The 25,696-nt window shown below is 32.2% G+C and overlaps 3 protein-coding genes across 3 annotated transcripts; 1 reads left to right on the plus strand and 2 right to left on the minus strand.

The window, feature by feature from the left end:
• Positions 1-705: 705 nt before the first annotated feature.
• LOC106719924 lies at positions 706-4,956 on the minus strand. Its single transcript, XM_014514411.2, has 3 exons — positions 4,235-4,956; positions 4,016-4,147; positions 706-2,421 (listed from the first exon to the last, which is right to left on the minus strand). The coding sequence occupies exons 1-3, from the start codon at positions 4,944-4,946 to the stop codon at positions 719-721; spliced, it is 2,547 nt and encodes an 848-aa protein (XP_014369897.2). The 5' UTR covers positions 4,947-4,956; the 3' UTR covers positions 706-718.
• Positions 4,957-5,610: 654 nt separating this feature from the next.
• On the minus strand, positions 5,611-8,752 carry LOC106719749. The gene is made up of 6 exons (XM_045686094.1): positions 8,664-8,752; positions 7,847-7,984; positions 7,455-7,603; positions 7,008-7,114; positions 6,597-6,754; positions 5,611-5,707 (listed from the first exon to the last, which is right to left on the minus strand). The coding sequence occupies exons 1-6, from the start codon at positions 8,729-8,731 to the stop codon at positions 5,611-5,613; spliced, it is 717 nt and encodes a 238-aa protein (XP_045542050.1). The 5' UTR covers positions 8,732-8,752.
• Positions 8,753-9,646: 894 nt separating this feature from the next.
• LOC106719857 lies at positions 9,647-24,286 on the plus strand. Its single transcript, XM_045686095.1, has 13 exons — positions 9,647-9,809; positions 9,994-10,122; positions 10,554-10,752; positions 13,168-13,265; positions 13,518-13,719; positions 14,117-14,188; positions 14,357-14,454; positions 15,810-15,899; positions 16,641-16,955; positions 17,239-17,340; positions 17,736-17,858; positions 23,199-23,297; positions 24,110-24,286. Exons 1-13 carry the CDS (start codon positions 9,741-9,743, stop codon positions 24,260-24,262), a joined length of 1,749 nt encoding a protein of 582 aa, XP_045542051.1. The 5' UTR covers positions 9,647-9,740; the 3' UTR covers positions 24,263-24,286.
• Positions 24,287-25,696: the final 1,410 nt, after the last annotated feature.

Raw genomic sequence — 25,696 nt, forward strand, 5'->3', positions numbered from 1 at the left:
TATTTAAATTTACAAAGATTAAGAACAGAAGATTAAAACTTAACATTTGTCTATTGTTGTGTTGTTAAATCATAGAATATATAAATATATAGAATATATAGATATATATAAATGGCAGACATATTAGGCCACAGTTAATATGTATATCTAGTGTTGCGCAAATTCAATTGCGAACTGAATATTACCAATGAACTCACTGTTGAACCGCAGGTCGTCGAGTATCATCGCGACGATCGTGTCCTGTCGCCCTCATCCACTGATCCAGTTCACTTTTTGTCTATGTCTTGGTCAAATTTTCAACCGTTGATTAAATATTTTTTATCCATCCGCTAATATCAATTAATGATTTTTTACTTTAGTGGATGACATTTTGAATTACCTAATAAACAAATCAAAATAACCAAAGTCGCTTTTGTAGACACAAGTAAGAATCTAATATTTTAAGATTGTAATCTTTTTTTGATTATAAGTACTTTCTATGTTTCTTATTCTTTTTTAATAGTACAATTTACAACCCACACAAATATGTGTAAAAAGTTAATGTAATATACACCCAAACGTAGCTCGCACAGTGAAACAAAAATAGAATTATCATTGTTTTTATTGCCTTTAAAATTAATATAAGAAAATATATTTTTAATTTTCAGCTTCAATTATTATTATTATTATTATTCACAAAATTCAAATTATATACAATTAGGTGATCTTAATTTAATGATTAGTCTCGGCATTTAATAGAACAGTCGCTTCTGCAAGTCATCAAAGGTTTGCATGGTGTCAATGAGCAAATTCTACGCGGGTAGCAGGCTACTACATTACAGCATCTAACGCAAGGCATAAATATACTTTTGCAGCGCAGTACTGGACAGACTTTGGTTTTGTTAAGACATGGTGAAATTCGTTTAGGGTGGGCTTTAATTCGGGGGTGACTTCGCGCACGCTTTGGACGCTTACGCCCTACGGGACAAGGTCGCAAACAGGGAGAACTGCATGGGGACCTGCAAGGATTTTTGGAAAGAGGCGAGGGTGGACATGGGCTTACACATGGAGATGGATCTGGTGAACAGGTTATTACTGGTAAGCAAGTCGGAGTGGAGCGGCACGATTTTCCGCAACACGATGTCCTACAACATCTCTTGCAAGGTAATCCCGGGCATATAGGAACAGGTGTTGGGCTGCAAGGACGTTTGTAAATTTTATTGGTATGTTTCGGTCTACACGATGATGGTCTACAAGTTATGATTTTATATTTCGACTGCCGACACGATGATGGCTTGTTTTGTGGTCCGAGACAAGAGCCGGGAACTGCGCAAGATGGAGTGCGGCACGGTGGAGGTGTCCACTCTAACATCAATTCATTTCTCGCCAGCGGTGCGCCAGTCATTTTACGAATCACCAATTCGAATACACCGCGGCGTGGATTGCTTACTGTAGATACTTTTACTGTACCTTGTTCTTCTTGAGTTGAAGCAGCAATACAACTAGGACCTTGACACGGATCTTTACCATGCACAGGACACGGTTGCGTAGGTGCTATTTTGATGTGGGATACAGTAGCCATCATATCGCCTTTGACCGTTCCGAGTGCAGGACACGGTTTTAGAGAATTAGTTTTAATAGTAACTGATTTCGGACCTGTGGCTGAATTATTTTCTTTAATTTTATTCGTTTGCATCGACACGCAGCTTTTAGAAGCACAGGCTTGTGTCGAAACGGCTGTCGGTGTGCACTTATGTTGACTTCTTTTCACTGAATCTTGACTTCCCATCCCCTTATTTAATTTAACTCCATCTTTTTTCTTACCAAAAAAATATATGCTTTGGTTTCGGATATGACTTGGAATAGCATTTCTGTTGTTAAGATATAATAAATTTGTACTGGAACGTTTACCGTTGTTATTTGCACAGGTTATTGTGGGAATTATTTTGTTACTGTTGAATTGTAGACATTTATTAATGGAACCAGTAGCTTGTGTGCCAGTACTTTGTTGACGAGTGTAGTCTTCTAACAAAGTCATATAGACCGTTGTCTCAGTTTTCCCGAATAAAACATTCTCTGTTTCATTGAGCGTATTGGATTTTTTTGCAGTCAAACGAATGGCTTGGTTTTGTGAGTTCCAGAAATAGTCAATGGTTTTTGCAAAAGAAACACTTCTATTTTTCGATCTTATTGCGCTCACAGTACAGATGGAACTATTCGAAAATAAATCAGCTGTACCTGTATTTGATTTTTTCACTTCCTCCGTGTTACTTGTATTCGTCAGCCATTGGTAACTTTCACTATTTGACGTGTCTTCACTCTGTTGATCCATCTTCATATTATTTTTAAACAAGTTTAGAACTGCTAGTTCTATTTCGCTTTGAAGGTTACGGTTATCTATCCCTATGTTTTCTTCACCAAACGGCTCATGCAGCGAAGTACCTGAGACGAGATTTTAATTTACGGTGAATGTTTCCTTTTCATGGTACATCTTATTATATTGATTGTATTATTCCTTTTAAACTTAATTTGTTGTAATGATATATTTATATTTATGAAAGGGAAAAAGCAGAAAATAGTTTTTGGACTTAATGTTTATTTATTTAGAATTTTACATAAAAAAATATGTCGTTTGTGAGATTATTGTAAATTACTAAGAATAAAATTTATGAATGGATATGTGGGTTATATTAATAAGAAACAAGGCACATTATTAGTATTATATACCTCAAGCGTAGCTCTAGAGTTACAGAGCGTGACTACAATAAAAAAACATTAGTTAGATTTAAATTTCTTTATATTGTATGCACGGAAACACAGGTTAAAATACATAAATTATCTAAGTACACCTTGTATTACAACATCCAGGACATGAGCGCGGAACGCATTGGGTGGTACGAGTATCGCTCACCGGTATGACGGTTTCCTGATTCACGATAGGTGTTACAAATTGATACTCTAGTTTTGATTTACGTCCTGGCATTTCTACAATTTTGGAGACACGCATCTTAATCACTTGGCTAGGGAAATCGTAGACAACTCCGTGGTAATCTGGTGAAGTGTGAGGCACTAATTGGCCCGGTTCTTCCCTAGCGATATCCCCGACTCCATCTGATGTGAAGTTGAAGTGAGCTCGATGTTTGTGTCCCGTGTTGCAGGAATCCATTGGCAATTGGAAAACTATCTTGTTACCCGGAGGGCAGCAATCTGCACAATTTAACAACTGACAATGTTACAGTAATAGAGGCACAAAGACGATAACAGACGATCAGATTTAAATAACCTAAAATTATCAATTAAAACAAATAGCTTTCTGTAAATGACAAAAATACATTTTTGGAACACTTTTTAAGTTGACTTCTTTTTTCCCTTAGTCTTTTTTAATCGACCTATACAACAGTCGCAGTCTGGATCGGATTGTATTCGAGCATTTGCTTTTAATACAGGAGGTTTTTTGTCAAGTCCTTTGGGTGTTACTAATTCAAATTCCAATTTGCATTTCCTGTCTCCTAAATTAGCAGTTTTGGCTACTTTTAAAACAAAAGTGTTCTTATTTTGGCTTGTTAATACGTTTGGTTGTTTGGTGTCACCACGTGCTAATGCTGCCTGGCCATGTTTGGAGGCCTGGACACAACCTTCAGTAGTACAAGTAAATTGTGTATTAGCAGGTTGGGCCCCGTTACAACATATCGCTTCACTTGGCATAGTTAAGCTAATCTGGTTTTTCCCACATGGAGCTTGGCATGGTCCTTCATTTTTATTTTCAGTATACGGTCTTTGCATTGAGCAATGTGTTTGACTTATCTTCTTTATAATAGCAGAAGTAGCTGGCACTTTAATTTTTAGTTCGTTACCACCCAAATTAGTTCCGATTTCTTCAAATTGTTTACTGCGACCTGGTCACCAAGAAATTTTAACTAAGGCAACTTGGAGTACACTTAACATAGTTGCATAAAGCTATTTCACACGAAGCTAAGGAAACTTAAGCGCATTTCTTCATATTTATAATTACAAGTTTACATAAATATGGTCTCACCTTTAGGTACGTGTAAACAATATTGGTCGGTGTTTCTGCATATCATTTTTTGCTTTGTTGGTGATTTTGGCCCGGAACAAAAGCAAGGGTCGTCAGGTTCTTCACACGGCATACTATTGAACGGGTCCCGCGCTGTAGCATAATTTCATTTTATTTTATCATTAAAATAATACTTCAAATACGTCAAAATTATTTATTTTTTTATTAATAAAACATTACCTGGTGGGCATACTCCGCCGGTTGCCGCCCCGCTTACAGTACAAGAAGGTCCACTTCCACCTCCTAGATATCTTTTACTTCCGCAAACACAAGGATCTTGAGCGGACTGATATTCTCTTTGAGGCAGACATGAACGATCTACTGAAGCTGAAGCTCCACTTGATTTAGCATTTGATGCACCTGTGCCTTGGAACTTTGTCACAATTAATTTTCCAAAACAAGATATGCGTAAAAACATTATGATTTCTCCTGCTTCAACCTGATCTTTGCTGACTATCTTAAACGAGTCCTTCAAAGCTTGGTAACTAACGTTACTGGGATCTTCTAGATATTTATTACGAGATTCAACAAATTCTTTGGTCATATCAATGACACATTCTCCTAGTACAACTTTAGAAGGTAAACATCCGCAAGGCAGAGATTGAAAAACTGATACATTAATCGGAAATTTAGACATGGCTTTACTGATCTGATCTTCTTTAAGAGAGAACAAACATGATTTTCCGCTATTGAAAGTTTTCACGAAGGGTCCGTCACTTCTCGCCACATTAGTTCCCGTCTCATCGTCACAAATCTCGAGAGTTTCTACCGATGGGCATTCGATGCTTACACAAGTTCTAAAATCCTTATCAGTGAAACATGGAACTTTTGATAATACAATTTTGTCTATCAATACCTCAAGGAGGAAGAGGCTATCGTCTTTTTGTGCCATCTTATACAGGGGATGGGAAGTTTATTATAATTATTTTTTTAAGATTTTACAAGCATACTTAAAATTTTGACAGAAATAGTTTTTAACAAAAGAAGAATTGGCGCATTGTTGACATTAGTTTTTGACGTAATTTTTTTTATAGACTCAAAGCGTATAGAAACTTTCTGGCCCCGGTGAGAGTAGCGTTGGTGTAGCGATTACTTCTATCAGCAAATATACATACATACATAAGTACAGAAAACGGAAGAATCTCAGAACTTAGTGTATGATAAAAGAAAACTCAGTATACCGTGGATTGTGTTTCGGAACAATGCTACAGTCGTAGCGGTACCACTTGTTGCTACACTCGTAGTGAAAATTACTCACACAACTATATTACGTATTAAACTGTGAATTTCATTGTCAATAAAGGCGAACTCGAAAATTAGTTTGTAGCAAAATTAGAAAATGCTACATTTTACTACTAGCAGTATTCTATTACCCGAGTTTGTGTTATAGCAAATACAATAGTGGTACTTAGCGCTTTCTTAAAGGAATAGTTCCATGGATATTAATTGATAAAAAAAATCACAAAGTTATGTTTGTAATTTTATTACGTTTGGAGTTCATACCAGCTTTATAGACACAAAATTTGGAATAATGAATGATTATTGTTAGAATTGTTTTATTTTGAAAATCTTCGTAGAATTCCATCGAATTTTCTGGTTGGGTATTTTCTATAGTACCAGTTGCAAGCTTCGTGTTTGAACGGTCTGCCGACTCTGAAAAATATACTAAGTTAATTCAATTGAAGAAATTAAAGTCATTTGCCGACTTTAATTATCTTTCAATCGTTTCAATTTCATTACTTTGATTACACTGGTCCATAGTGTAAAATATAAGATATGCAAAAATCATGAAAATACGAACACATTGAGAACTTTCATGAATATATTCGTAATATGGGCACTTGAAGACGTAAAAATTTGCGATGATATTCAGGGCAACAAAAAAAACTTTTTTTTTTGTAGAGCTGTGTTACCAATGGTTTCGTTAAAAGGAATTGTTTTGATATAATCTCCTTCATTTTGAAGTCGGCTTAAAAGGAAGTGATGTGATGCCACGCACATCAAAAAAAATAATACTTATGACAGAAACCCTATTTGTCGATCGCAAATAACTGTTCTATTTTATTTTTATGTTCTATCAGTTGGGTTCTAATTTCTTATTTTTCTACTGCCGTGACACTTGTATTGACACGTAGTCATCACTGTTATTTATATACTAGCTGTCGCCCGCGACTCCGTCCGCGCGCAGTTAAAAAATGGAAGGGGGGTTATGAAAAATAGATGTTGGCCGATTCTCAGACCTACTGAATATGCTCACAAAATTTCATGAGATTCGGTCAAGCCGTTTCGGAGGAGTACGGTGACGAAAACTGTGACACGAGAATTTTATAAAATTGATAAATATATACCTATATATATGGAATTTCACAATAAAAAATCTTACTAATATTATAACTGCTAATGTATTGTTTACGTGGATGGATGTTTGTTAGAAGGTATCTCCAATATGGCTCAGCGGATTTCGATTTAATTTGGTATTGAGATAGGCTGAAAAAACACAAAGGCTACTAATTAAGTGACAGCTAGTTGCATAAAATCATACTCATCCATTAGTTCTTGAACTTTCTCGGGAGGTAACTTGGTGTTTAGGTTTGGATATTGTCTCCATCTGCCTAAAGTTATATCGTTGTTGTCAATGCCAGATTGACTTTCTTTTGTTTCACCGCCCTTGCAGTCCCGACAATATGCAACGGCCGGTTTCTATAGGTACATTTGTTAAAGTAAAATATAGTTACACATTTGGATTATTACTATAACTTTTTACGTACAAAACTATTATCAATCTCTTAAGAATTATAAAAAAAAAAGTACATAAAAGTCGGAAAAGAGAAATATATAAATAACCAGTGTATACTTTGAATTTAGTCAAAGCACGCGTTTACTAGATCCTGTCTCTTAAAAGTCAACGCTAGTATTCATTAATTCGGAATAACTAGTGATAAATTTTATTAACCGTGTTTTCTTGACTGCTTGATTTAAAGCCGTCGCAAGCATGGAGGCGACGATACTTCACGCAATCGAGATCGTAACTATAAGCATGAGGAAAAACGTCCTGATGGTCTGTAATAAAATGATATAATACAAACTATCACATCTAGATTCTAGACTAAGTTTTGAATGGAATATCTGTGTCTAGGTTTAGGTCGTGAAGCAATAAATGCTAATATTTTTATCTGTTGTACTTTTAAATAAACTTAAATTAAATGTTTATGAATTATTTAATTGCTAATCAATTAATTAAAGTTACTTCTTGTGTAAATAATACATGGATATCAGTTTTGCAGTTGAGTTCACTTTCGACATGACGTGTGCATTCGTGAACATTTATCGTGGGAACATTTTATACAGTTTTTCAAACTAATTGCTGATGCTCAACCTTCAAGAATTGTTAAAAACGTACGTGGTTTGATCCTTTCGGTCGTCATTTCGTAGTTGTAATAAGCATCATGGAGTGTGTAAGCATTCGCACCTGGCTTGTCAACCCAAAATGCTTTATCCTTCTGCAGCATTTTATCGATTACTATATTCGATAAATCATCAATATAAGGCCTGTTAAAAATATTGAGGCAAAATTACCTTTGTTAAGAATTGATTCAAAAAGGCGGTTATTCACAAAAGCTGTGTGAGCTTAGCACAAATATTTGCAACAAGCGCCTTCGTGTCGTTATTGTCAAATATGTTAAAATTAGTAGAAACTTTTACATGTAATGTAATGATACTGATTTAAGAGTTACATTAACAACAAATTAGGAGTATTATGATCGGAACAGAGTAATATATTGTTAAAATAACTTTGGTGCCACTTCATCGAGTTCTCTTGTCAACGGCCGAAGATACATTCCAACGGTTCTTTGTGTTAAACATGGTGGTCTCTGAGGAGTTAAACTTTCGTCTGTGCGAACTGTTAAGGAAATTCCGGTAAGATCATATCTGCAACGGTAAAAAATTGGTTAATATATTAAAAATACAAAACAAATGTAAACTTTCGTGCGGTGTTAGAAAGAGTACCCAAAAAACTCATGGTACCGAAAACTCAAGCTTGCTAGCTTAGCTCAAAATTTCACACATTTACTTTTTGTTATATCGAACTAGTTGATATGTCGCAGTAAGGAAAAGTTCAAAGAAACTGAAAATAAACTTTCCAAACAAGAGGGATTAATCGGTCAAAAGAAGTGAACTGAGTTATGACAAACGTCATAATCATCGGTCCGAAGGCTCCTTTTCTTATAAGCCTACTATTCCTGAGTCATTCTATTGACTTCTAGCCATGCACATATCCAAGGTGATTATCATTAGGTGAATCCTTATCTTATAAAATTCTCGTGTCACAATGTTCGTTCCCGTACTCCTCCGAAACGACTCGACCGATTCTCATGAAATTTTGTGAGCATATTGAGTAGGTCTGAGAATCGGCCAACATCTTTTTTTCTTACCCCTATTAAGTTTTTTTTTTAATTCGCGCGGACGGAGTCATCAGTCAGACAGCTAGTGTCTTTATACCTATCGCCTATCGGTCACCAAATCTACGAGAGTTGAGAATTGCACTTTGCCACAATAGAATATCCATTCATCCAATTCTCAACGAATAACAGATTGGAATTGAGCTTACTTGTCAGGATGATATCCACTAAATTTGTGAACATTGCTGTGAGGCTCGCTTGGATGAGTATTCTCCATGTCAATAGATTTGGATTTTTTAAATTTGTAAATAACCTGCGAATAATATGTTTAAGAAGGCATGTTTATTATAATTTTGAAGTTGGATATTTATCTAGAAAAGTTATTAATATGTCATGACAATGAGTTTATTTCCGTATGAAATTTAATAAGTACCTAAACTATATAAATATATAAAAGAGATTTTATAAATGGATAAAGGAGCAAAAATATTTTGAATGTAACGAATAGCAATCACAAAAGGTTTGACAATGAACCAATGTAAAATGTTACCACGTGAAGTGAGAAAATATGATAGTTATCGGTAAGGAGGTCTCGGAGGAAGGCTGGAAGGAAGGATGGATCTTCACTTCCAGCCTTCTTTCGTCATAACTTCGTGCTCCATTACTGACCTCCTGGAGTCTGGAGGTATATTTAGCTGCCTCGTCTTGTTTTGTATTTTTTTTAGGCTGACAAGGATATTTGATCAGGGCATAAGTCAAACTAATTTATGACAGCCCACTAGCGCCCCCCTTTCAAATTCAAAAAAGTGTCACAATCACAAGATGATTTTCGTCCTTAGTTATCGTCTTTTCCTGTCTTATCGTACTGCAGCTGTCAAGTCATGTCTTTATTTTATACAATTTTATTCCCATGTAGGTTTCAACAGGCTTTCTGACAGGACTAATCGCGATTGCAGCGTCTATCGCATCGGCTCAGATTTCCTTGTTAGATTTTAATTTTTTTCTTAGTTCGCGTTATTACAAAAAACTTACTTTCCCTTAGTTCAGAGAAAGCCCAATACGTTTGTTTCATACACGTATAAAATATATAAAACTATTATGTCATCTTCAGGTTATATATATTGATAATCTATATTTGCAAATAAAATTTGTTATCTGTGGCAAGTAAAAGCAAAGCGATTTGATCGACGTTTCCGATGAAGTTTGAAGTGAAGTATGGTTTATCATTGGTTTACATAAAAAAATATTTTGTGACTCATTTAATAGGATAGGCTTTTAATGCTACAATGTCGAAAAACATTGTTTTTGAGGGTTGGTTGACTAAATCACCACCAACTAAACGAATCTGGAGAACGGTAAGACATTTTTGACCGTCAAATTTCTTTATTTATTGACAACTTGCACTTTCCTCGGTTGACTACAATGTTTACCAATTATTTAGGAAAAAATCTGCAGCACCAGGTTGTGTTCCCAGCAATGTTTTATTTGGTCAATATAAGCATATAAACGTCTATCTTTAAAATAAGTATTTGTTATTAGAAATGGCGAAGAAGGTGGTTTGCTTTGCGTCAATCGGGCGAACTCCCGGGTCAGTATTTCCTCGACTACTATGCCGATCGGAACTGTAGACGGCTAAAGGGGACGATCAACTTAGACCTGTGTGAACAGGTATGTCTTTAAAATTCAGTAAAAAAACTACAACTAAATAAATAAAAAAAACAAGCAATTTTTTTATTGCCAAATTAAATAATTTCACAAATTATTAGATATGTAGTGAAAAACATAAAGTAAAAATAATTTATTATCATTGATTGTTTATTAATTTTTGCCCATTTAATAAAAATATAATTCATGAATGATAGCTAAGCAGTATCCTTTAAATATAACTTGCATTTGATATATTTAGTGTTACAATGGAAGAATAATAAAAAGATTTATAACATTTGGATACTGAAAATTTTATTTTAATCTACACCGGAGTTGTTTTTGTGAAAAGCATTGTGCAATACTGACATTGGATAATTCATATCTGACTTGAGAAGGGTTGATCTCCTTCATTAATTCATATTATTACCATAACCCAGACTTGCTTGTGATAGGTGGACGCTGGATTGCATATGGAACGCAGTAACAACGTGACTCTAGATCCGAAGCTTCGAGGCTCCGTGTTTACAATTCAGACGCAGTCTCGCACATATCACTTGGAGGCGGACTGCGAAGCAGACATGGTCAAGTGGGTTGATGCTATCTGCAGCGTTTGCGGCCTGCAGCCCAAAGACAATGCATCAGATGATTCAGGTAAGTGTTTATAATTTTAAGATTATATATAAAATCATTTTTGTTTTATTTTAAATAGAATAAATTTTGGAAAGTTGTCATTGAGACTATTTATAATTTTTTTTTTGAAAAATATTGCAAATAGTGTCATCAGCTGGCTACTTCGGTTTTTTCTGTGTGGAGTATTAATTTTCAAATAAATAGGTAAAAAGTTATTTATCGAAAAGATGTTTTTGTCAATATACAACTTTTATGTCCAATTTTAGATCTTGAAGAATGTTTTTTTTAGTCACAGAAATATTTTTCCATATAAATATTTCATCCCCTAATTTAGATAGGTAATTTGATATTTAATTTTACCCCTAATTAGACCTTTAGATTTTAGAAAAATGAATTAAGCTTTCCTAACTACTGTGCTAGATGTTTTTTATTTAAAAATTTGAAATTCTCATACATTTAAAACAATTTTTTTACAACCTGAACCTGGCTTTTAATGCGATATTTCATTCAAAAAGCATATAATTAAATTTAGAGTAAAAAGTTTGATTAAAAACAAAAACATTTTATTTTCCTTAAATTTTTGCATTTTCACCCATCTTTTGGTCATCCAACCAATATTAAACTATAATTTGTCCTTTGGTGTAGGAATGCACACTAACAAATAGTCATTTTTACTTATGTATAAAAAGATTAATATTCAATGCAATTATATAGTATGATATCATATATCCGACATTCCAGGAAGCAGGGTTGCGGCAACCTTTATAGATAAAGCACAGCTATTATTTTGCTGACATTTCTTTAAACTATTACATCCACAAACTTTACTAAATAAAGCAATTATGCTACAGCAACATGTGAAAATTACCTGTACTTTAGGTATGAAATTCTTTTGTTGGTGTTTGGTGGCTTTCCAAGAAACTAGAAGAATGTGGTTATAACTGACTAGTTGCACATATTTATAAGTGTAACATAATGATTTTTACCTACTTTGTCTAGAATGGTTTCAAGTATCGACTATGTTTATACAGGTTGTCCGGAAAGTGTCAGATTAAATGAAAATTGGGTTTAAGTTATGTAGTCCCCAGAAAAAAATTGTTTTATTGACACCACCTACGGCCAAACCCTAATAAGTTATGGTTTATTTAATGTTTTTGGAGATTTTTTTTATCAATTGTTGCTGAAATCCAGAAAAATGAAAAACATCAGCATCTTTTTTAACTGATTACTTTTTTATTTTGAGTTAGTCGGTGAGGATGAGACCTCAAGATATTTTTGGTTTTGAATGGTGTTGAAAATATTTTCACAAAAGAACATTTACTTTCCATTGGATCCTGCTGTGACAAAAGAAATTGTACCGAAAAGTGATCATGTATCATAAAAGATGGTAAATTTTATGGGGATTTAAAAAGGTACATGATTCACATGACCTTGGTGTTCCCGCTGCTCGTTTGCCCCCTTCTCTTATATAAAAAAAACATACGCCGCTCGGATATTATTCTAGGGGCGGTTATTCATAGTAAGGTCGAAGTCTAGTAAACAATATTACAATTAATGTAACAGAATTGTTCCATTTCTTTCAAAATTACATATTTAAAATAATATATAATTTATCCCAACTTAACTCTCTATACCTATTCCTGGTTTAAAGTTAATATATAAGCAATGAAACGTAGTTTCTATTCACAATAAATCAAATTTGATTATTTTTTTTCCATTCTCTGAAGTTCACAATGCATTATTTAATTTTTTTAAACACAAGTAGAACATTAACTGTTTGTTTTGACCATGAGATCATAACAAGGACTTACTGCGTATTTAACCCTAATATGAAATTACATTGTAACAATGTAATGTACAATTTGTGAATTGGCAGAAGTACTTTTATCAACAACTAGCTTTTACCCACGACTCCGTCCGCGCGGAATAAAAAATAGAAAACGGGGTAAAAATTATCCTATGTCCGTTTCCCGGTTCTAAGCTACCTGCCCACCATTTTTCAGTCAAATCGATTCAGTCGTTCTTGAGTTATAAATAGTGTAACTAACACGACTTTCTTTTATATATATAGATTTTTTAATTTCACTAAGGTACCTATTTCTATCTATTTCCTGCATTATCTATCCGCTCTATATCTTTCACATGCCTGTCAACTCTACTAAACATGCATCCTAAAAAAAAAAAAATCATCCACCTGTTATACTTTGTTCCTATCATTCTCTATTTTAATTACTGTCTTACTTTTATCACTTTCAAATACCATATCTTTCGTCTTAATTTATATACCTTTAACTTCCAGATATTATTTAAATATGTTTATGATTTACTGTAAATGTATTGAAATGAAATATGGAAGGTGAAGTTATATACTTGTAGTATATATATTTGATTTTTATTAAGAATAAGTAGGTTATTAAAATTGTAAACATTTTTCAGAACCTTATCGAAATGCTTATGAAATGAGCACAAGGAATCCTGACACCATTGATCCTTACATACCAATTTCCGAGTGCATTACTGGAGTACGTGAACAGGTAAAGTTATAATAATATTTAATAAAATAATGTAATAAAATGCTAGGAAATGTAAGGGTATTTTGCATAAAAAATATTTGATAATAAAATAAATATTATTTTAATTATATGCATTAACACGAATTATAATTAGACAGATTTCAAGTAAAGAAAATACCTAGAAATAGGAATGATTGTTTAAAGACGATAGGCAATTAATATTTTACTGTACTAAAATTACTAAATAAGACAGATGAAAATATTATCTTTCAGAATTCACAGAGGGCATTCACTTTTGATTCAAAGGACATTGTGATTAGGACAAGAAGGACCCATGAAATCGATCCAAGTAAGATAAATCAGATGTACTTGAGTCAGCCACATATCAGATCCAACAATGCGGAGTTTTCAGAAAATGACTCCAATCTCAGCGATGAAGAGTGCAAATCTTTAAATGCTAGTCAATCTAATATAAGTACGTCTTACACTTTTTCTTTATTTTTTTTTAACCCAAGCAAATAATAAAAAAGCTAGCGCTCATCTGTTAAGCGACATAACAGTTATCATGAGATAATGGCGTGAAAATACGATGAGATGCGTAATTTTATTTCCCTTTTTTTTTTCTACGTCTTTCCCTGTTAAATTTCTCTTTCCTATTTTTTCTTTATTAAAAATGACGGGAAGAAGTCTAGAATTCGGGCTCCGACACCTCACTCATCACAGACGCAGTAATACTTGAAGCATATCTTCAGTGAGGTTGCAGGTTTTTCAGGTCATATATGTAGCTGTCGCGAGTTATCTTGCATTTATTGAATATACGTTTTTCTTTTTGTTTTCTTTTAGTTGTATGTGTTGTTTGTATACGTTTTCAGGAGATTGGGCGGCTGCAAGAACATTCACCAAATCCGCGCCTCGCCCCATCAAGTATGGCGGATATCATCACGGTATGATCTGTTTTTAAACGTTTTAGAAAAAAAAAAATACAAATACGACAGTTTTAAATGTGATTTTAAAACTTTTTTAATACAACCTCTTTGGATGAATAAAATTATTTTTATATAAATAGTTTTTAAAATGAGTTGATTTTTTATATATTGTTAATTTTGTTGCAGGCCCTCCCGTACCTCCGAGACCACCTAAGACTTTGGCAATGAGTAGAGGTATTTTCCAGAGGGATTACAGGGCTCCTGAACGTAATAACCCTCCGGAGGTAAGTATATAATATTTTTTATCTGTTTTTCGCTTTAATAAATTAGAGCTTAAGGCAATAGTTTGAAAACACTGTATCATATTTCATTAAATATTTAGATCAATTTTATACGCTTTATCGAAGAGTCCAAGGCATTCTATCTTAATTGTAAATATTATTAAACATGTTGCACATAGATTTAATTTGTCTGACAAATAGACTAACCCGAGTAGTAAATCAATAATGACTTATTAATTTGCTTAGCTGTATTTTGTACAGTAAAACTATTTTTTTTTATCATGTACTAATGAATGTCCATAATTATATCAGACACATGTACTACTAATCTATGATAATATAGAGTATATACTTGTCCTAGTATATATTGCGAATAGTTAAAAAATTAAATTCGCTTCCCGCTTAGGAATGGAAACAACACACTTTTACTGTAAGAGATACAATTTAACACATGTTACTATGACAAGTTTTAAACTTAATTATATTGATCATCGCTACATTTTACTATAAATGGGTAGGTAATTAACGTCCCCGACGATGCATATAACCCATGTATTGGAAACTGTCTCAGACCACGTACCGGTAATGTTTTGGTATAAAATTTACATGAATACATATTCGATGTTGCGCACAACAATGACATAGAGGTGATTGGTGCGGATCCGCGATTCAATATATCTGCACTCAATATTCCTATACAATGTTTGTGCAGATCTACTTTCAATAACAAAACAACTCTTTTCACAAACAAAGATTCATGATAAATATTAATATTGACATAAAAAGGGTGAACTGCGAACTCGTATCCTTGTTAATATTTACATTTTGTTTATCAACGGGTTAGAATAAATTGTGCAACTGCATTCAAATGCAACGGAAAATTTTAAGTGTTATGATTCGAATACTGCTATTGTAAAATCTTTAGTTCTTTCTTTCTAATCTTTACTAAAATGTCACAAAGACATTTTAGTTCTTTATATTTCCATACTAGCTGTCACTGAATTAAAAAAAAACTTTATTATTAGCTTATGTGTTCCAGACTATGTTCTACATCTATGCCAAATTTCATCAAGATCCGTTGTACCGTTCCGGAGATACTATCAAACAAATATCCATCCATCCATTTAAACATTCGCAATTATTTCGAGGAAGGTATTGTTTAAATTTTAAAGTGTAGCCTCAATTATAATGTGAAAAATTTGAGATTTTTATTTTGGAATTATTTACGTAAACAACATGTCCATTGCTAAACATATTTGTACTATATATACGGAATATTTATGAATATGAAAGAAAGTCTTTAAGTGTATGAAGTTAAAAGTTTTTTTTTTATTATATAAAGTATATTTTGTATACAGATTGGGCATCAACATCTGGTCGAGGTGATTTGTCATCAACCACGACGCAGCATGACTGAGGCATGTTTTATGACTCAAATATTTTTTAGTGTATAATTATTTTTTAACCGTTAAAGTGCGGCATATATAAGAAGTACGATATTAGCCTGTTTTAGATAACCAAGGACATCGATCCCTTAACATCAGTTAATTCACATGTACAGTTGATTCCTGCATAAATATAATGAGTGTCTATTTATTGATTATAAAAAGTAACACCTGAGAGACACAAACTTTAAGGCATGTTCTTGCAATATATATGTGTAAATATTTATGTAATATGCCAGTGCCTTTTAATTACATAGTTCACATTAATGTATATATTGTAAATAAGTCACAATAATTAAATTATGCATGCACAGTATTTTTTTATATATTTTTTTATATGCATGAAATTTAATAGTAAAAATATGTAACACTGTCAGAATATTATATAGCTTCTGAATTTAGAGTAATTTTTGACCGTGGTACTCAGTGCAGTTATAAATTTCAATCCTTAAAAAATTGGGGTAGACCCAAATGTGACTTTCAGTGTCTGAGTTTTTTCTTACTAAGTATATAAATGGATTATCTAGGATGAAATACAAACTATCAATAGTCACTTTCAGAGATAACTTGGTATTTACATCTTCATAAGATGTTGTATATTGTTAGTAGACCTTTGCCCAAAAGACTTACCCTTATTTGATAAGATTTTACTCATTTAAATCTGAAATAATTTAAGATAGATTTGATTATCTTAGCTTGATTAGATAGAGGTTTGATATTATAATACTATGTTATTGTATTTAGGGTACAAATACGAACGTACAAGTACCAGCGCAAGTGCAGAGGCCAGCGCAAGTGCAAGTGCCAGCACAAGTGCAGGTGCCAGCGCAAGTGCAGAGGCCGGCCCAAGTGCAAGTGCAAGCACAAGTACAGGTGCCAGCGCAAGTGCAGGCTCCAGCGCAACTGCAGGTGCCTTCGCAACTGCAGGTGCCATCGCAACTGCAGGTGCCAGCGCCAGTGCCACCGCCTGTGAGACCTATTACACCGCCGTCGCCCGTTCCCCTGCAAGTTGTGCCCACCATAAAGATAACTGACGAAGATGAGGAACGTTTCAACCAGGTAAGTGAAATAAAAATAATATTTTTACATAAATGAACTTAGAAGAGTCCCAGTCTAAGACGTGGAGCTCTTGCAAATGTCTGTCTACCTAGTCCTAAGTATAGACGGTCTGAGTTATGTAGTTGGATTAAAAACACCGAGATGTTGTTTTTGATAACCATTTCTTTCTCTGTGAGTGAAAGAAAGATATGGAATTCAGATGTAATCCCTCAAATGTTTCAAAATTGTTCTTTCCTTTATGATGTATAAAGTGAACTTGACGTGTTCCATTCACTCTATGCAGTATTCGAACATTGTGGTGGCCTGCCCACCTGCCGTGGACCGCGCACTGAAGCCTCGCCACTCCAGCCATAGCATCGGCAACGTCAACAATCTAGGAATGCAGGTAAAACTTATTATACCTCAACCAAATTCATACAATTATTCACTGGTACTCTCAATTGTTGTGCAGAAAATTTGATGATTTAATGTCCGTTTTCGCTAATATGACACATTTTTCGATAATTTGTACATATTTAAGCATTAATCAACTTTTGCACTAAAATGTTATGATGCCTGAAGCGCGAACTACACTTATAATGCTTACTAATATTAAATGCATGAAGTTTAACATTGTATATATTCATTAGGTTTTTTTAGTGAAAACGGTCATAAACTGCTTTTAAAGGACTTTGAGAACATAATTAAGTCATTCCAAGCAGTCGCAGTATAAGAAGTATAATTTAAAAGAAACAATACAAATTTTTGTAAATTAACTAAGAGAACTGTATCCGAGTGTAGTCAATGACTGCGGCGAATGAACGCGAAGAGATCAAGAAAGAGGAAAAGAAGGTCTACATTGTACCAGTCGGCGTCCCTTACGTCAATGCAAATTACTTCGGGCATTCATCATCACCACAACAGGTGACTGATATGTATTATACCCGAACATGTTCTGACTCGACATTCACGAAATTATCTTTAAATATTTTAATTAAATTAGGGTCTTTGATTCATACGAAAGGAATAGCCTAAAATCGCCCACTTCTGTGTTCGCAATTGAAGTTTTTGATTATAAAAACGTAAATCTTGAATTGGTTTTTTTAATGCTATGTTATACATTTTATGTTTTATATTTTACTACATCAGCGATTTTCGTAGTAGTGGATATATATTTTTCCATTTGACTGCAAAAAAACAAAATCTAGCGTATAAAACCTTATTAAAGTATGGTTTTATGGTATGTTTGGTGGTCGATTGGTGATCGCAAATTATCTTAAAAATACACCTGAACACAAGAATAAAATTGAAAAGAGACTCAAAGTTGAAGTAAAGCAAACCTCCTTTTTGGAAACAATAGTGCACTATAGTAAGTTATTTGTGTTTGTCGATCAGTTTACTGGCAGTGGTAATGTTCAAGTTTGAACAGAATTGTGTAGCACAAATTATATTTCAACAAATGAAAACACATAAATCCCTTTTGCGCATAAATATTGCGTATAGTGAAGCTAATTTAGGAAAAACAAGGAATATAAAGTCGTGTGAATAAAAACACAGTTTGTCTTACATCCTATAAATTATAATATAAATGAATATATTTTTTTGCAAACGCCTTCTAGCGAGTTTTATCTTGATGATATATTGTACTTATAATTGCTATGCAACCTGTATTCGAGTGTAGTCGAGCAGCGCAGTCCTCGAATGCCGGGTGCATGGAAAAAGGAAGCTAGAGGAAGAGAGACGCGAACACATTTACATGAACCTAGTTAGCATCTTTCGCCGCTCTCCACCACAGGTGATCTTTATTAAAAATTCAGTGGCATTTTTTTCCCGTAGTTGCATATACGAATAAATATCGGGTATTCAAAATTGTATTAAATCATTCTAGTATATTCACAGAATATATATAAAGTAAAAAAAATATTGTTTACAAATTGGCTATAATTCAGTTAAAATTAGAAAATAAGCAAATGAGAGTTGTAACGACTCAATTTTATATAATTTTACTAGAGTGTAAAATAATGCCACGCTCCTTACCTTGTACTAAAATGTTGTGTGTTTAGATTAAATGTTTAACATAATTTTAGTTAATATAAAATAGATGTGTTAATTATTTTTATTTCATACATTCATTTTCATGGGAACGCATATTCGCCTAATTTCGGTTATTTAATAACTTAGATGTAGTTTTCTTAAAAGAAGCTTCTCCATTTTTTCCTTGCTTTATTAGTTATTAGGGTTTTGTTATAGTTTGTCTATTTAAGAATGATTAGTTCGACAATTCATTTGACAGTTCTAGAGATGGGTTAAATAAAATCGTTTATGGTTATTTTCAAATCTCGATGGTTGTTCTTATAGAACTTGCAATCGAAAGTATTCTGTTTTTTTTTATATTACTACTTTCTTTTTCAAAATTAAATAAATAAATAAAATATTAAACCAATATTGAGGTGTTGACAAACAAGAAAGAAATGTATTTAATGTTTTCCTAGTTAATTATAATATATATAGCCAAATAACTGCGAAATACATTCAAAAAATATAAATTACAATACTTATTTGTTCGATTAATTTTATTACAAGACCGATGCTCGATAGTTCATAGTTCGTTGTGCACGTACTATTCGACACTATGACAACCTTCCATTAAGTACAACATTAATTCTCATACAAAATTAATCGATACTTCATAGGCGTCATTTGTCAAACTAATCATCCTTTTAAATAGACAAACTATAGTGAGTTGTCTTGAGCCCCATTACACAATAATTTTATTAAATTATTGTATGCGGCGAAGTTTTTTATATATTTGGCAAACTTACCATACGCTTTACACGCACTTTCATCATAAGTCATCTTTTATCATCACAAGTAAAGCAAATGTTATTGACAATTTCATTTCTTTTACTTATATTTTTGACATCAACAATACTAGATTTTTTATAAGAGAAGGGGGCAAATGAGCGACGAGAATTGTTTTTTTATTTATAAATTTATTGACACCAGTAATACATATTTATGTACTTTTTATATAAATAACGATTTTATAAGTCAATTTAGAAGACATTTTTTATTTTTCTCCCTCCATTAGACCTTTACAGGATAATTTCGCAAAAAGCCGAAACATGGAGTTCATTATTTGTAATGAGTATCATCAATTTTCAATGTTTGCGCCGAAAAATTTGACCTACGAAATGGGAATTTTGAGGGGATGAATTTCGTAAAAGACTTTATCTCGCCCCTCTAGTATATAATCTGTCAGCAAATTCAAGTGTCTAGACCCCATAATTTCGACTATGTGTTAGTCAGTCAGTCAATTTATATAGAAAGGGCAAATTTAAATTGTACGTGAATTTATGAACCGATTGAATGTAGTATAACAGTATATTTAATTATATGTGGACAATCTACAGAATATTGTGCAAAGGCCGCCAGACGACATTTACATAACAATGTCCAGGCCGTTGCGACCTGAACCGCGTCCGAGACAAGTTGAAACTGTTCGTTGGAAGGGTAAAGCATCAAAGCTATCCGACATTAAATCGACTAAAAAGAAAATTATAACAGATGTCTAAGATTTATTTCTTGTTATTAATGTTTATATTTTAATTTATGACTTGTTAAGGGATGGAAATGATGCAAATTATGCTCAATTTAAATCATCATTACTTCCTAAAAATACGATAAAGTAGCTCAGGATGAAATTACAATATTTATCTTTAAAAAAAATGGAAAACTAAAAAAAAATATGTTACTTATATGTAATATTATAATAACTGTTTTTGTACAACTGTCCTTATTTACTTGTAAAAACATTATCTAAATTGTTAATTTACTAATTTTGTACTATACTAACTTGTACACTCCGTTGAAAAAAAAAAATAAACATGCAGTATTGCCAGTGAAAAAAATTAATTTAAAAGATAATAATAATTGGATTGTTTTGAAGGAAAGCTTTTTATTTTAGTTTTAACTTGAATATCCTTATTTTAAATTTATGATTATCTTTAGCCTCCTAAAGGTTAAGGCGCATAAGAAAGTTCGCCGTTACCTTGCTGTCGTTTCAGCAAAAAAATCATGTTTATTTTCACTAAATATCTATTTTGCATTTTCTATTGTAAGCCAGGAATTTTGCAAACATACTTATATGTTGCATGTTATTGTGACTCAAACGTAACACTTGCATTAAAAATATTGTTTTCTCAGTTTTTTTTTTTAGAAAAAAAGAGTATTTTTCGATAGTAGAAACCCACTGTTTGTTTTTGAAGTTTAGGTTATATTTTTAATGTTAAGTTCTGTTATTAATGGCTTTTGTACCTGTTTTTATATGGCTCATATTACTTTTTTTTTCTTTTTATGTTTTGATAAGGTTTCAAAATGAGAGGAGAGAGGCTATTTTTTTTTTCAGATTTATTTAATATTATATAATCAATATAATTACTTGTTGTTGCCATTTTCTTATTATATAGCTATTATTTGTTTTGAAGCGCCATTTTGAATTTGTTGCGAATTTTTTAATTGTACTTAATAGAATCTATTTTTTTATTTAGCGAGACTAAATTGAAACATGCGAATGTCAAATTTGTGTTGTTAGCATTTTTGTGCAGTTTAGTATTGTACCTATGACACCAGTTTGCTTAAAAATCGTTAAATGGCTAATGTCTTTAAAAGACTGTCTTGAAAAGACTGATGTCTTTAAAATACTCTTAGTTTAGTATTAAAAATACCAAAAATTAAAAGGCCTATTTTGTTTACCACACATATAATGTGATAACGACATGTCACAAGGACTATTGCTATACAAATCACAAATTATTGTATTATTGGTTACTTAAAAATATGTTTCCCGTGACATTTAGTTATTTATACAAGATTTATTTGTATTTTAACGTTTAAAAGAAGAAACGAAAGCAATATTGATTTTATTTACGTTTTTACTAGTAGTGGTACATCTGGACACATCACTATTTCAGAAGTGTAAAAAGCTGGCAACATACGAATTGCCGTTTTAGTCTCTCTGATTAAAAAATACTTTATAGATTGTAGTGTTATTATTATTTTGCTTCAGTGTTTCTTTATTGCAATAAATTTTTTAATTTTTTATGTTTGCATTATTATGAAATCACACAAGTCCACTATTTATTATCACTGGTTTAGTTATAGTCATGCCTCTGGATGATAATTTGTTTTTGAACATTATTATTTCCACTATGCTATCTAAAAGAACATACAAGTATACTTTAGAACTAGAATTATTACAAGAGAATAATCAAACTTTCTTAAGTTGATTTTAAAAATGTGTATTATAAAATATATGTATTACTTATGTATTAAAATGATTGTATGAATATAATTGATGAATATTCATAAATAACGATTAATAAAACTTGTAATTTATGCTAAATCTATGTGATTCATAAATTTATTCTTTATTTAAATGAAGCAGACGTGTGGAATAGATATGAATATATCTATTGGTTACAAGAATGAATAAAGTTGAATTTATTCATTTTTCTTACCATTAAAATGTATGTATACAGCTGAGCGTATTGTGTTGCATATTGTAGCGGTTTTTTAAATATTGCTTATCTGTTATTTGGGGATATTTAACCATTATAGCAATGTTTGCATTTGACGCCATTTTTATACCTCTGAAGTTCGCAATATCATTAAAGGTGGAACAGGATAATCGATATTTTAGATGGAATTCATCAAAATATTAATCAATTAAATAGATTGGCAAAAACATTTCGAAATTGATTATTCGGTTCGGCTGATAGTTACACGAGATATGTTTTGTGCCTGGCTTTGAATAGGTATGCATTCATCTAATTCATTCCATCAACTACATTTTTTTATTTTAATTTCTAGATTTGACTTCAGAGGTATAAAATTAATAGATTTGGCATTGAAAGGTTTAAGATGAGATGATTGTGTAGTGGGTAGAAAAATTTGTGCTTTCAGGGTAATATGTCAAATTATAGCCTGGCCAAGAATATAAGATTCTGAAATGGGGCTCTTACGATTATAACGTCACCTTCTGAGTCAAGTCAAGGGATTTATTTTTCGACCCGACAAGTAATGATTGTAGTGTAATCAAACAGTCTTCAGAAGAGCTATAATAGAGCATGTAAATGTGTAGCTATGTGCATGTACTGTTTACACGTAACTGGGTGACATTACGCCAATGTTTTTTATTTCTCTGGTCAGGCTATAATATAGGTTGTCATGAATGTATATTTAATGTTTTTGTAAATATTTCAGCTCCACAGAGCTATGCAATTCAATTCGGACAGACCACGTTCGGATGTGCTTCAGTATTTGGATTTAGATCTGCCTACTTCAAGCCCACCATCAAATGGCGTAAGAAAACTTTTATATTTTTATTTAATAACTAGCCGTCGCCCGTAACTTTGTCAAAATGTAGGTAACGTGTCAAATTTCATCAAGATCTGTTGAGCCGATCCGGAGGTACCTTCAAACAAACATCCATCCATCCATCTAAAGATTTGTATTTATAAGTAAGATTTAATACTGATGTCATATATTGCGAAAAACTAAAAAAAATGTACTGGAAACTTTGAAGGATAAATATGTTTTATTAGTCCAAGGAGAGACGTAAGTGCATTACTTATGCGCATATTTTGATACACCCATGAAAGTGAATAACGATTACGAAAAGAGACATATTGGCAAACGTTATTGCGACTTGACTTATCATTGATATCAAAAAATGGTTATCTTTATTTCATAGTTATGTTAATACTAGTTGTCGCCCGCGAATTAGTCCGCGCGGAATTAAAAATATTCTATAAGTAATCTTCCAGAATATTGCTCTGCATCTATGCCATATTTCATCAAGATCCGGCGAGCCGTTCTGGAGATACCTTCAAACAAATATCCATCCATCGATCTACCCAAACATTCACATTAATAATATTAGTAAGATGTTGATGTATTAGTGCAGTGAGAACGCAAGACCTGCATCTAATGTTTGCTTCCTATCAGCGGGTTTCGCATTGAACTTTGAATTAATCATTTAACGTCTAATTTCCTATCAATTCATGAATTGTTGAAGTTAAATCGTTAAATTGTAAATATATATTTCTTATCTTAATCACGCTGCGGTTAAAATAGACGTAAATGAATAAACATGATGGCAATATGTATTTCAGGATAAGCATCGTAAGACCATTGAGTCTGTGCACGGTAAATCTTGGTCCGCCTCCGAAGCGTCCTCCGCATACAAAACTGTCGACTTCTTGAAGACTGAAGCGTTCAATATAACTCGACAGGATGCGGAAGCCTCTAGGAACAGCCAACATTAAACACTTTAACTGCCGTCGACTCATCTGTGAGTTGATTTCAAACGTACTAGCAGTTAACGTGTTGTAGAATTTTCCAGTGTATGATAGTTGAAAGAAGCTCTCTCAATTATTTATAGTAAAATCCTTGTATATTATAGAAATTTTAAGATTTTAAGATTTAAAAAGTATTTATTATAACTATTGGTTATATACTTATTACTTATGTAATTGCCTAGTTTAAATAATCAGTGATTTTCTCTCCTCAAATGATTTTAATAATACTTCCAGTCAAAATATTTCAGTTTCAGTTTTTGTTAACAATTTATTAACAGTATTAACAATCGCGCCTAATTTAGAGTAGGCTCCGAGCCCCTCGGTTGGGACGTATAGTGAGCTGATGATGATTAATAGTCGGCAATTTTATAAGTAAATTAAGCACCAATAAGTAAAATATTTTTTTTTTAGAGTATACAATAACATTATACTCTACTACGATGACGTCAGAGTGTTATACAATGAATGCAACATAAAGAATATGAAATAACCTTGTCGCTTAAAGCGTATAAAACTGTGTATCTCTTTCTTTTAAACTATGTAACATATTTTGTATTCAGTGAGAACAATAGGTAACCCTACTAAATGATTTCTTGTATATGATTTGACATGCAATAGTTTTACCTAAGTATTAAAAAAGTAACATAACTAACCTCTCTTAATTAACAGTATTATTTTTTTTTTAAAGTAACAGAAATCGGCTATAAAATTCAAAGACTTTAATTGTACGATTAAGATGATTATTGAAAGATAACTTTTTTTTTTGTAAATCGAGTTATATTAATATTTATTATTTTGTATGTTGTCGAAAATAATTTACTTGATACATTATTAATTAATAGTCATTCCTTTTTCTTATAAATTTTAAAAATAACTGCAAAAATTCTTAAATGTTCTTCTTTCAATATAAATTAAAGAAAGATACATTTACAAATAACAAGTATTAAATTAAATATTTAAATGTCTTACTAAGCTTTCGTAATTTGAACATTTTACATATGAAAATTAAAAAAAAAAAACATTGTAATCGTATTGAAATTTTTAGTTTTATTAAAATTAAAATTTTCAGAAATATTAAATAATTCTACCGACGAAATATTTGTACAGAAACATGATCACCGTTTTCCAAAATATTAAAAAAAGATGTATTTTCCATACAATTGTTTCCTCAGTGGCAATTCACTGCTACACAATTTAATAGAAAAATATTACATAATAATGAAATTCAGTTCAATTATTTCTTGTTAAAAATAATATTATAAATAATAGAGGTGTGAAAATGACTTTAAAATATAAACAATTGCTTTAAAATAATGCCTTATACAAAATATACATATATATTACAAAGTCCAAACAATACGGTGCCGATGAAATTTGACTATTTTTATCAGGAATGTATAG

Source organism: Papilio machaon, chromosome Z, assembly GCF_912999745.1.
Source record: "Papilio machaon chromosome Z, ilPapMach1.1, whole genome shotgun sequence".
Taxonomy (NCBI): domain Eukaryota; kingdom Metazoa; phylum Arthropoda; class Insecta; order Lepidoptera; family Papilionidae; genus Papilio; species Papilio machaon.